Source organism: Musa acuminata, chromosome BXJ3-4 (assembly GCF_036884655.1).
Source record: "Musa acuminata AAA Group cultivar baxijiao chromosome BXJ3-4, Cavendish_Baxijiao_AAA, whole genome shotgun sequence".
Classification (NCBI taxonomy): Eukaryota; Viridiplantae; Streptophyta; class Magnoliopsida; order Zingiberales; family Musaceae; genus Musa; species Musa acuminata.
In genome coordinates this window covers 9651160-9664326 of record NC_088352.1, presented here as the reverse complement: position 1 = coordinate 9664326, position 13167 = coordinate 9651160, and the positions used below count along the sequence as shown (strand labels likewise).

The 13167-nt window shown below is 38.2% G+C and overlaps 2 protein-coding genes across 2 annotated transcripts; one reads left to right on the top strand and one right to left on the bottom strand.

Annotated features, from left to right (window-relative positions):
* The first annotated feature begins 1065 nt into the window (after positions 1-1065).
* On the top strand, positions 1066-6271 carry LOC135635400 (enhancer of rudimentary homolog). The gene is made up of 5 exons (XM_065146434.1): positions 1066-1137; positions 3429-3508; positions 4791-4884; positions 5806-5926; positions 6009-6271. Exons 2-5 carry the CDS (start codon positions 3485-3487, stop codon positions 6100-6102), a joined length of 333 nt encoding a protein of 110 aa, XP_065002506.1. The 5' UTR covers positions 1066-1137; positions 3429-3484; the 3' UTR covers positions 6103-6271.
* Positions 6272-7514: 1243 nt separating this feature from the next.
* On the bottom strand, positions 7515-12034 carry LOC103981292 (uncharacterized). The gene is made up of 6 exons (XM_009397968.3): positions 11636-12034; positions 10684-10968; positions 9860-10033; positions 9676-9782; positions 8972-9306; positions 7515-8356 (listed from the first exon to the last, which is right to left on the bottom strand). The coding sequence occupies exons 1-6, from the start codon at positions 11807-11809 to the stop codon at positions 7800-7802; spliced, it is 1632 nt and encodes a 543-aa protein (XP_009396243.2). The 5' UTR covers positions 11810-12034; the 3' UTR covers positions 7515-7799.
* Between the last annotated feature and the right edge of the window lie 1133 nt (positions 12035-13167).

The window sequence follows — 13167 nt, the reverse complement described above, 5'->3', positions numbered from 1 at the left end:
GTTTTTTTTTTTTGGCAAAAGTGTAATACAGCTCTTTGAATTATCTTTACCAATTCAGCTTTAGCACTGTGATTAAAATTGACAAATATGTTGGACTCAAAAGTCCTAAGTTGGACTAGAATTTATGCATTTGGTGGCACTTGGAACATCAAGCAGACTTTACTCTCACCTGCCAAAGTCTTTTCAGTAAAACCACATCAGTGAAAAAGATCAAAAGGCAAGCAGACAATCGAGCTTCACTCTACAGGATTTAATCTGAGACAAGATTGTTCAGTCCAGCGCGTGTAGAACAGCCTTTAAGCATCACCACCAAGAGATCCAAAAGCCATGCCAAAGCAAGTGTCATGGAGACTTCACATACTGGAGGTCTGCATTTGAGTGAGGATTCTAGCACCACAGATCATCCACTCTGAGACACGCGCAGTTAAGCTGGATGGCTTCCATGCGTTTGTGGATTGGTAGCTTGCTGTTCTACTTCTGAAGTCCTTCCAGAGATCAGCATGCATGCATCTATGATTTGCTGATTTATCTATCATCTCCTCTACACGCCAGTGATATTTTATATTTCATATACACATTAAAACAGCTTTAGTTACAAACAAGATAGAAATCGGTAGAGATTGATGTGAAGCTCGGCAAAAGGCTCTGAGAGCTTCAAGATGCAAACTTTTTGGGGATCATTCATGCAACCACTGAGGAGAATCCAACATCAAAGAGAGAACAGAAGATTTAGATTGTGGAGCAGTTGGCCGACGATGGACCCGCAAAAGCGTGGTTGCAACGCGAATGGTCGTTCGTCTCCATCATCATCAGCATCATATGCTCACACAATCAGACGGTGGTTCCTATTCAAAGTTGGTGATTGGGCACATCTGTGATGGACGGTTTTGATATAGACAAGTGGAGAGGATGTATACCGATCAAAGCACAATCACACGGACGGGGCCCACTAATTGAACGGCTGCAATGTCGAGCCCAAACCTTTCAGACAAGGACAACTGAAGGGGTACCAATTAAACCCTAAAAGTGTCCCGCGAGGTCACCACAAGTCGGACTAGTATAGCCCTCGCCCAAAAAATCACACCTTTACGAAAAATCCTCTCTCTCCGTCTCTCTGCGCGTCTGCGACGGAAAATGGTGAGTGACCGCCTTTTTTCGCTATGTCGAGCTTCTTTTTGCGTTAAACTGCGTCGTTTCGAAGTCAAAATTAGGTCTCCGGGGGACCTTCGATCGTTTTTTTCCATATGATGTGTGAGGAAAAGAGGATCTTTGAACCCCAGCTTCTTTCTTTTGTTGATCCAGAAGAATTGCATGAAAGTAAGATCGATTGACACTGATTTAGGAAGTGATGGTAAAGAGGAAACAAGATTGTCTGGGAATATGATGAGCAGCTTGATCTCGTGGATTCTGTGAAGTGATTTTTAAAACGGATTACTTTGATGTATAAATCTTTAGTTTTATTGATTGGCCAAAAAGACGAGATTTTGACATTTGCCCTCCAATTGCTGCCAATAAAAATGAATTGATTACGTAGATTAGCTTCTTTATGGAAGACACTACTTCCTCCATCTGGTTGCTGCTAGACCCTATCAAAGTGCTGATAGGTTTTAGTTGATGAACCTTCAAAACTCACTACCTCTTCTAATTGGGTTAAAGGAAATTTTCAACAGTTAGACTTGCTATATGTTTTTTTTTTTTGAAATAGAATGTGCTTTGTTTTTCTCATTAAAATTGTGTTTAAAAAATATGAAAAGGATTATATCTGATAGTTTAGTCGACATTTTGTTTTCATCATGTAAAATTTTTTACAAGAAATTATAAAAAGGATATTTATGTCCAGATGTTTGTTTGTCGTTGTATCATTTCACTTTAACAACAAATAAGACCAACAAATTTTTTTTGTTTATTTTCCTTTTAAATCCTTTGGACTAAAGAAATTCACATGGATATTATCATCTTTGTTTCATTGTAACATGCATATTATATGTTTTGGTTTCTTGTTGGTATTCTTCAAAACTTGTTTGTTTGTTATGTTTGTTTTCTTGTTTGGTATCCAAAGATGTCTAAACTTTATGTATCGCCAACCAAATTTGGATAAATTTATCTGGCAGTATATACCTTTGTGTGCGCTTTCGATTAGCTGGACCTACATATATGGCAGTGATTTAAAAAGGCGCTCGGGTGCTCGCCTAGGCGCTCGGGCCAGGCGAGGCGAGGCCCGAGTGCCTTGCTTCATTTCCAAGCGGCGCGCTTCAAAGAGGCGCCGCCTGGGCGCTCGCCCGAGCCCAGGCGTCGGGCGCTTCGGGCGAGCGCCTGGGTTAAACCAGACGACCGAACCAGCGTTTGAGGTATGGTTCGGTCTCCGGTGTTTTAGTTGGTTCAATCGAACTAACTAAAGCACCGATATCAGTGTGACTTCCCCAACCCTAACCCTGCTCGCCGTTCACGCTACTGCCGCCGCTGCTCACTGTCGCTGTTGCTCTCGCTACCATTGCTCGCTGCTACTGTTGCCGCTCCCACTGTCGTTGCTCGCCGCTCCCACTGTCGCTGCTCGTCGCTCCCGCTCCCACTGTCGCTCCTCGTCGTTGCCGCTGCTACTATTGCCATTGTCTCCACTCGTCGCTCCCGCTCCCGCTCCCGCTGCTCGTTGCTGCCGGTGCCACTATCGCTGCTTGCCGTTGCCACTGTCGTTGTTGCTGCTCGCTGCCACTGTCGCCGCTCACAGCTGCCGCTCCCGCTCTTCTCAATCAACACCCTCGGTCTTCCGACTCTTCCCTTACACTCTTCGATACTATACTGTTAACAGTATACAATATATTGTTAACTGTATACTAGTAATAGTATTTGTATTTATTAGATTAATTTAATAGCATATTTTTATTTAAAAATTTAAATAATTATATTTATTAATTATATTATATATTTTTATATTTTAGCGCCTCACTTCGTTCGGACGAACGCCTAGCGCTTTGGGCATTTTTGGACCTTGGCGCCTTTTGGCGCCTAGTGCTTTTTAAATCATTGATATATGGTGTAACCTGAAGTTAAGAACTCACAATTTGTAAACTAGGAAAGTTTACAGAGGGGGAGGAGTGAGTAGCAAACAAGATTACATATATAATGTAAAGAAGAAGCCGATACAACATGCATTGAATGTATTAGAAAGTAAAATATGTTTGATGCCATCAGCATTTTTTCATACACATAATTTCCCTTTGAAATCTTTTTGTACACCACCAGACAACCTAAATTGATTTATTCTGTTAAGTTTTACTGCTTTCCTATAATAAATTTATGCCTTTGTTGAACTTGAACATGAATCAAATAGGACTATAATTAGCTAAAGTGCGACATAAAGATTCTGATGAAAACTGCTGACTAGACCAATCAGCTCAGTCCCAATTACGGTGCAATTCGATCTTGAACAGGCTGGATTGGCTTTGAACATGAAGGCAGAGGCAGGCTTTGGGAATGTTCTCAACTTATGTCTGTTGCGGCTCTTGTTGAGGTGCAGACCAATCTGACCTAATTGTAGACTTAGCTTTATCCAATTTGGTGGCCGAAATATACTTAACCTAGAACTCTACTTAGTCCTACTTGATTAGCCTTAACCCAAGCTGCAGTATGAGTTTTCATATCAGAATTGCAATTGTAATAGCAGCCTGCCACTATAAGTACATTTTGGATGTTTGCCATGTTGATACTCTGAATTTAATTTTGCAACTAGATATTTGCCTGGCTACATGCTTAAGCTTCTGTTGTTTTCTATTATTGCTATTCTACATAGCAACAATGGCAAACAAGTATTCACTCATTATCTTATTTTGCTAAAGCTTCCTTTTTAATTGTGAAAAAGTATCTTCTCATTGTCTCCTATTTCCTATATGTCAGCAAACTATGATATAAAGTTGTGTTTGTAGACTTAGGATAAGCTAGGAAGCTTCTTGATGCATATTTGGAAGAAATATTTTCTACATTGACAGCTTCACAAAAACAGATGCGAATGTATACCAACGTCTACTGACTGGGAGAGTACTGCATACAGAAATTTGTAATTTGCCATTGCACAGTGGATCTGCATTTGTTGCTTGGACATCCTTGCGGTTTTGCATCGAGACAAGCTCAGATATGGAATCATTTCATCATATATCTTAAAAAGAACATTCTAAGCATTGATACATTATATTGTGTGGTACTTCTGTGGGTTTCATACATTAGATCTCTGAGAAGAGATAGCAGCTATGAATTTTTTCAGGGGCTACTTGGTCCATATAAATAGATTTTATCAACATGATATTCATGTTTCTAGTCTTGAACTCTATTTCGATGTCTTACCGATATGTGTGATGCTATTTGTAATGATAAGCATTATGCTGGGCCAGCTCAATGCCCTATCATGCAAGCTGCATGTAACTTCTTCCCTTCATCATTAAAAACTGGCCCAGCTCAATGGCTGATGTCAGAAGTCGCATGTAGACATCTGAGCTAAGTTAAATTTTCTTTTCTTTCCTGAATCATCCAAAACTTGTTTGGCTGGATGTTTTCAGTTGGAGATCTCTCCTGACTGTACCAATTTACGTATGCTGAGTAACTGAGTTCAAAATTGAGATAGTAGGATAGCCATATATCAACTGTAAATAAGCGGTAAACTATTGATTTGACAGAAACTCAGAACAGGGATTCTTACTACTCATGTTTCAGTTGTCTGTTATGCTTCATAGTTTACTAAATTTAATCTCTAACGAAGATATTTGAATATATAATGGTTGATGTGGTTGCCAAATATGCAGGCAAATAGACACACCATTGTTCTGATGCAGTCATCTCCTAACAGGGCAACCAGAACTTTCATGGATTATGGTTCTATTAGTCAGGCTATGGATGGTACAGTCACTTATGTCTCAAGATGCTGAAATTTTCAAAATTGTTCATTTAAGCTGCATCACTGGACATTTCTTATCTGTGATATTCTGTTTATTTCAGAGAGTTCTTAAATTTTCATGTCATTGTTATTCATAGGAAATTAATGATTTCACCTTCACTTGGATTCAGTGGTTAATATATTTATAAAATGGAAATTGACATGTAATGAAGGTTATAACACGTTCAATTCATGAAATATGCATGATTTACGTAGGAATTCATGAAATTTATATGCACATAATTTATGTAAATTCATCCTGCCAGATAATTCTTGCACTATCCATCAGAAATTGTCAGGAACAGTTTGCAATGTCTTTTCGAGTTATTAAGTTTGTTTTGGTTTATTTTATTTCAAAAAATGTATCAAATTTATGTAATTAAAAAATGGTTGATATCCTTGTGTTGAATCCTTGTTGCAGCACATTGCAGATATATGGATTCGAGTGAGGGTTATTATCGCCCATCCATAGAAGGGATAATTTTTGTTCTTTGAACTGCAATTGGCTTCAGTTTCAAGTTACTATTGGGGAAACAACTATTTAATTATCACAGCAAGCTGGTTAAAATTTAAAACAACATGGCAGTTATATTAAGTCAATGCAATTTGTAAGGAAGTCATTGAAAATGTTTCCTTGGTTCTTTCAGATACTGATGTATTTTAATTTGGTTGAAATTCTTTATATAGCGAGGACACAGTTCTTAGGATGATAGTAACATCTACGTCTCAAGATAAGTTTTGTAGCATGCCCTAGTTATATGCTTTCTTCCTGATGGCCTAGTTGGTAGTCATTCCACCTCTTGTTGTTTCCTAATGACTTGGCTTTTGTTCTTAATGAAGATTGAAGTCTCAAGTGTTTCACCCACCTTATTTCTCATTCACAGGGATCTGTGGGTTGTATGAAAGAAAACTGAAGGAAATAAATCCAACCATCCAAAACATCACTTATGACATTTCTGATCTTTATAATTTCATCGACGGCCTGGCAGACCTTAGCGCGTTGATGTGTGTATCATTTACACTTTCCTGCTTCACTCATTTTATTTTACCTACTTAATCAACTGTGCCTTTTGTTTTCTGCTTGCAGCTTTGACCACTCAATTCAGGCTTATCTACCATACGATCGGCTGTGGATCAAACATCGGATGTTCCAGCACCTTAAGAGATTGGCTTCACAATAAATCCCTCAAGAAGATATAGGATCAATGGTGTGTAAAACTACATTTATTGTGTCTAAAATGGAATGTATCATATATCAGTGAAGAGTTTTGTTGCTAAACTGAGACACACTATGCTACCTGAGCTTTTTGCTCCTCTGCTTAATGTGGTTTGCTGTTAATATGCGGAAAATGTGTCTTACAATTTTCTTGGAGTTCTCTTTTTGAAGGAAGATAGAAGTTTTCATTGTTTTTTTCTTTTTTTGAGTGGTTAGCAGATGATGGTAGAGCCTATGGCTTCTTTTGTTTTGATGGTTGTAATCGTCAATTCTTTTTGTCATGCTTGAAATGTGAATAGTATTCTTTACTAAAACACCAGGATCATGCATCTTGATCTAGCAAATAAACTCTGAGCAAGTGAAATGGTCATATGGCCATTTATATAATTGTACTCATTATTAAGCATTTCCTAACAATGAGCAAGTGTAAGTGCTCATAAATTATTATTATTATATTGATAAAATTCCTCTAACACAAAGCATGTCCACAATGAAACACCTTGTTCAAATAAATAAATTTTTAGCAAGCAAAAAATAAGGTTGCATGTATGATTGATTTATGATGCCATGCATAGAAATAGGGTACCTCAACAAAACGAAACGTGGTGGCGCAGTCAACGTAGGGAATCAACTATCCAGCCAGCCAGCCAAGCTGAACTATAATAAAAAAAAATAGAAATAAATATTTTATCATGCTGCGGAATCTCATTATTTTATCATGATGCGGACCTCCCTCGTCATGATTGATTCTACCTCGTCATTCATACCTTTGTTGAAGAAATCAAGGGAGGAATGACTAGGTGGCAATTACCCATCACAGCGAGGGTTTTCATCGTGACAAAACAGAGTAAAGGTCGATATAACGACGTCACTATGGGAGTGATTCCTAAAAGACGATGGAGCGGCCATGATAACCCATAGCACGATGAGACGAAGACAGTCATATCAAGATGAAAGATAATCTCAACCTTTAAAATATAAAAGACCTTAGTCAAGAATAAAACTAAAAGGTAACATTCTCAGAGAAAATGAAAACTTCATTTTCTTTTAGGAAATCTGCCCATGTATATATTTCCTTATGACGCATAAATTGCTTGCTATTTAAAAAACATATATAAATTGTGAAGAGAACTTTTGCCAATTATGTTTAGAAAACCGTGCAAACTACTATAAAATCCATACCTATCTTTAAGAATTTTTCTATGTGCAAATCTCTGCCAACTTTATATGAACATCCTCGTTAACTATTTTTAAGTTCTGCAAGCACGGCCTAATAATCAAGAAATTTTCCATAGCATTCACGGAGGCACAGAAACAAGGAGGCATCCTTGCAGCATATGACACTATGAACTTTGTGTAATAAGCATTTCTTGAAGCTGAAGAAAAATGAGGCCTACATTGAAAAGTACGATTGAAGTCTTACAAAGGTGACTGAGTACAATTCTTCAGCCGGTTTGGCCAATAGCATCACCAAAGTTTGGGCTTCCAACACAGCTTATCCAGCAACATGACCAAATACACATACATACACTTCATGAAAGCACATATACATTGATGGAACTTCATCCTGTTATCAACTTCTGAAACCCTAATATTTATTTATACCATTTCTATACAGAAAAAGAGGGAAAGATACAGTCTAAATGTTCATCTGGGAGAAAGTCAGTTTGATGGACAGCTATCTTCTTCATCTTCTGTGATATTGAACAAGAACTGAGGCAATGAGGCGACACGAGGGAGATGCATCAGCAGCTCCCCGAACGAATCTTTCCTCGAGATGTTTGCCAGTGTCTTGAGACCTGAGGTATTGTCGAACTCATCTTCAAGAGAATGTGTGTGCTTCTCTGACACACCATCCTGGGAGCCACTATCATCAGCTGAAGTGCCACCAGCATTCATCTGATGGCTTTGGACTGAGGCAGCATCCTTCTGAAGAAGACAGCAAAACGAGTTTACCTTCGTCATGACAGTTTTTTCATCAGAGGTGGGCATCTGGGAATCGCTGAAGAGGCATTGAGCCAACTCTTCCAACATTTTCTTGTCGGGTATAGTACCAGGTAATTGTGGATTCCCCGAACTGATTTGCTCCGAAATGCAATTTTCTATTTGACTTACAAAGTCACTAATTGACATCGAAGGCTTGAGTCCAGCGTACTTTAACTCATCCCAGCAGTTATGGTTCTTTCTCTCATCAGTTTCCACTGAAATATGATCCATCACTGAAACACAAAGTAGAAGATCATAAAACAATGAAAATTTGTAAACAATATATTGCATTGCAGTCAGAGATGGGGTTTAGACACTCCAAAATCCAAATGGGTACTAGCAAGTATCATTTCCTAGTAAATAAGAAGCTAGTAATATGAACTATATAGGAATAAATTTAGAAGCACAGAAGATTTGATAAATTAACATAGAGAAACATCTAAAGATCCAAAGAATGATAAAGAGACAATTTAGATGTCCTCACTACATGCAAAATATTGTACTATGCCAAAGAAAAGGTTGGTACTAATGTTGGAACACATGGGTCAGAATGCTGACTTCAGATTTATCTTATTTCAAGTAAAATTTAGTGTGTATTTTTCTTTCTTTGGGGTTCAAACAACAAATGCTAGATATCATCCAAAAGAACCAAACAAGATAAGCAGAAAAATTGTGCCTCGTAAAAATGGAGAAGCCTACTGGTAACTAAAGGAACAATGTGCTTCAACTAAGTTTTCATTGGTAAGTAACAACGGCAAGCACTTAATAAAGTAGAAAGTGCAACATATTTATTTTCTTAAATTATCATAACACAGATAAACTATTATAGAATTGGGATGCGGAGCTACCTGAGCTTGGTGAGTGGATTTTGCCGATAGAAATATCAGATAATGCACCAGTAGATTCTCTGATTTCACTCTTGGCAGAAATTGATGTGCCAGCACAAGCCAATGCAGAATCTTGAAAATTTTGAATTGCAGATCCATATTCATCCTTCAGCTTATCAAATGGGTGGCACTTATATTCATCTGGGTCCTCAAACATAGAGATCTTTGGTTCAAAAAATGGGCTTTTCAAAATGATATCAAGTTCTTGACTTAGTGCATATAATCGTGGATCACATTGGATAAGCTTCTCAAAATGCTTGTTTAATAAACCTTGCGGACATTGCAGAAAATGCCTCCTGAATACAAGTATATCAGAACTTGCTATTAGTGTAGACCAATAAAAAAAAAAGAAGCAAAATTCCCAAAGAACCTCAAATTGCAAGCTCGCTTCCAATTTACTGATTAATTGGCATGTACACCACGAGGCATAAGATTGATATATAATCACGATAGGGAAAGTAAAATCCCACTTGTGACCAATTTGACCAAATCCATAAGCAGACAGAAAAAGGCATCATTAAACTTCGAAATTGATTTCTAAACGCAGGAACATTCAAGAAAGGGAACAAATTAAACCGTGAAATTAAATTGTGTTCTCAGTTACTGTAGCAGCAGTAAAGTCCCGATCACAATCAATTAACCAGCACAAAGAATATCTCATTTACCTGTGTTTGCTTGCTTGCCCGTCAGTGAAATCTGAAGTAGCCTGCCACAGTGTATGCTTTCTAGGCTGTGGATTAATCTCCCTAAAGAAAAGAGGCTGCCTAGCCAACTGCACAAAAGATATAAAATCTTAGAAAATCAATGAAATTTACTAACACTAATTTACTGACACCAAAATAATGTTACCACTAAATCCAAAGTCCCTGGACCATGCTCTGGACAAGTTGCCTTAAGGGCTGTGATATCTGACCACTGGACCTCAATCTTGCTCTTAAGACCACCTTCAAGAATCTCCCAGACAAGCTTCCTCTTTGCAAAGTAGCACTTGGCTACTAAATCTCCTTCATACCTTGATGCATACTATAGTAAAAGGAAATAGATTAATCATTTCTAATTCCACCAACCCGAAAACCACAGAGTCAACAAATTGCCCATCCTCTAAAAAATAGCAAACAAAAATACAACATGCTGTATGCTGCAAATTAAGCCAGTAATATAATATATAGTAGTCATGCTTATAATTGCATGGAAATGGACAACAACTCTCCTTCATAGATTGGAAAGCCATGCCTGTGGCTTCCCAACACAGGCAAGACGCAGCTAAATCCTCTAGCATGTTAGATGTCGAAAAGAAGGAAAGAGGTGCTCCTTCAGATTCTACAGTTCTGAACTAATTGCACAGAACTCAAGAAACCATCACCAGAAAATTGCTGCAATCATGCACGGTTAGATTTCAGATTTATAATAACTACCATCCACAGAAAACAAAAGTAATATCTGTGTGACTGGATTCGGCTAAGGAAGTGGGAAAAAAAAACTTACCAAACTCGGAAGTAATCATATGATGCTAAGTGCATTATTCTTTATTTTTCATTCACTAAGTTACGAACAAAGAAAATAAAAAGATTCGAAAAATAAATAAATAAATTAGTGCAGTATTTCTTTAATTTTCGTTCACTAAGTTAAGAGCAAAGAAAATAACAAGATTCCAAAGGAAACAAATGAATTACCTCCCACGTTCCAATCCTTAAAAGGGAAGCTGGAAAGTTTGATGCTTTCATCTTCTCAATGTTGGCTAAAGCACCAGTAGACTTAAAATCTTCATTTTTCACATCCTCTAAGCTCTCATTCCTCATGACAGATGACTTCACACTCGCACTTGCTTGGGACAACCTCATCTGAATTAAGTCCAGCAGTGATGGACTCTTCCGCAGGTGAAGACCCAATGGGCTAGGCTCATTTAGCAGATTGTTTTGAATGAGCTCTGTTGGAGGCATACTTCCACCAATTCCCCACTGCAATAAGACACCAACTTAGTAAATAATTTTCCAAAACTAGATAATACATGTGTCTTGACAAACAGATTTTGTAAATAAGAAAGCATAACAAATTTCCCAGGACAGAACATCCAAGCTCACTTGTGACTCGCGTGGCTGAAATCACATTCAGCATATTAAGAAGAATAAGGGAGAACGCAAAACAAACATTCTCCATAAAAAAGCTTGATTCTCAAAGCTCGACATTATTCTTTTATCATGAAAAAGGAGCATCGGCCTCACAAGTTCAACACTTAACCGTTTGTTCCAGGGAAGACAAAATGACGAAACTTTTCAGTCAATCACCAATAATTCAACAGAAATGCAATATAAAAGATGTAAAAGATGGAAGCCTCTCACAGAACTGCCAAAGTTTCAATAGTTATCTGGTACTTCAAGATTCCAAAAATGCAAAACAAAAAGAAAAAAAAGATGACTTTTTTCTAACTGTTTGAACTGTAGACACATCTTTCTGAAAACACATCCACCATGTATCCCGACATTAACCAACCTAGAAGACATATATAAATCAGATCAAACTATTTTTTGGAATTACTCGAGAATCATCTGCAATCAAAGCCAGAGAATGCCAAAGAATGAGGCTTTCGCTTGAAACAAGAAAAGAAAAAGAACAAGATAGATCCACCGGCTGGGGCGGAGAGGTGTCCATCTTGGGCCTCTTGTCGAGCGGCCCATGTTCGTCCTCCAACTGGTCCTCAATCTCCAACTTCACCCCGGCCGCCGCAGGCGCCGGCGTCGGCTTCGTAATCGGCAGCCCCGAATCCGGCCGCAGCTTCTCGTAACTCCTCAACTGAACCATCAAACAATCCAGCAAAGGGAAAGGCCGCCCGAAAGCCCTAGATCGCAGATCCCCGCAACCTCTCCACGCTGTCAGCCTCCTCCACTCTAGATTCCGACGAACCAAAAGGTCTAATCGCCAAAACTAGGGGTCGGAGCCCGAATCCGGATTTGGCGAGTAGGGCGGAGAGGATTCGGAGGACTTCCCGAGGTCACTTCGTCCTTCTCCGACTTTGGGGATACAGACACGTTAACATTTGGGAGCGGGGCGTCGTCCGTATCGGGCGGCCGTACACGTGCCGCGGGGTAGCCGCGCACGTGTGTTTGGAGTCTTGTCGAAGTACAATTATACCCCTATCGACTCCCCTTATTATTTCGACCGGAAAAAAAATATAAATAAACAGATTTATGATTATGTTTATTACTTACAACTCGAATTTATATTAATATTCTAGAAATCAATATGATTCTAAATTCGAATCAACGCAATGATATTATATGTGCGAGTATTTTAGTATGTGAAGGGATATATACTAAAACTTACGAACAGCCTATTTGCAGGGATATATAATAGTAAGTTATGATTTAGCCTCTTCATTTGGTGAAACCTGATATGATTTAATAGTAAGTTAACTCGCAAACCATTATCACTATATCGAAGAACTAATCTTCTTGCAAACGCATTAATCCTAAGTTCACAAATCTCTAAGTTCAATTACGGTAGAACTTTCGGTATTTGATTCGACTAATATGATTAATGCGTGGGCTATCATTTAATCTCAAATTAATTAGTGAGATTAATTATGAATTATATCTTATAATTAGTTATCGTTAGTATCATGATTCTTATATTTTAAAAAATTATATTGACATATGTATAGTTATAAAAGTAAAATATTTAATCTCATTTTTCAACACATTGTAGATTCTATTGACGTAAGATATCATGTGTAAAAATGATGATAAAAAATATGGATAAAAGGATAATTTCACTATTCTCATCGTCGAAAAATATTAATCGTCGAAAAATATTAACTTAACAACAGAAGGATAACTTCAGTGAAGGTTTCACTATCCTCCCTCCGGCTTCATCTTTCTCTCTAGCTTCGTTGTCCTCTCGAACGACCTATCTAACGGTGATGTCGGTAGCGATATGCATATATTGTATCGTTTCATTTCTCTTACTTTGCTATCCTCGTGAACGACCTACTTAATAATGGTGTTGGTGGTGACCATCATCTCCTACATCATCCTATTTTTCTTGCTTCGTTATCCTACCCAACGCCTTCGACTTCACATAAGGTCGGTATAGGAGATGATGATCACCATCGACACTATCGTTGGGTAGACCGTCTGAGAGGATAGTGAAGTCGAAGGAGA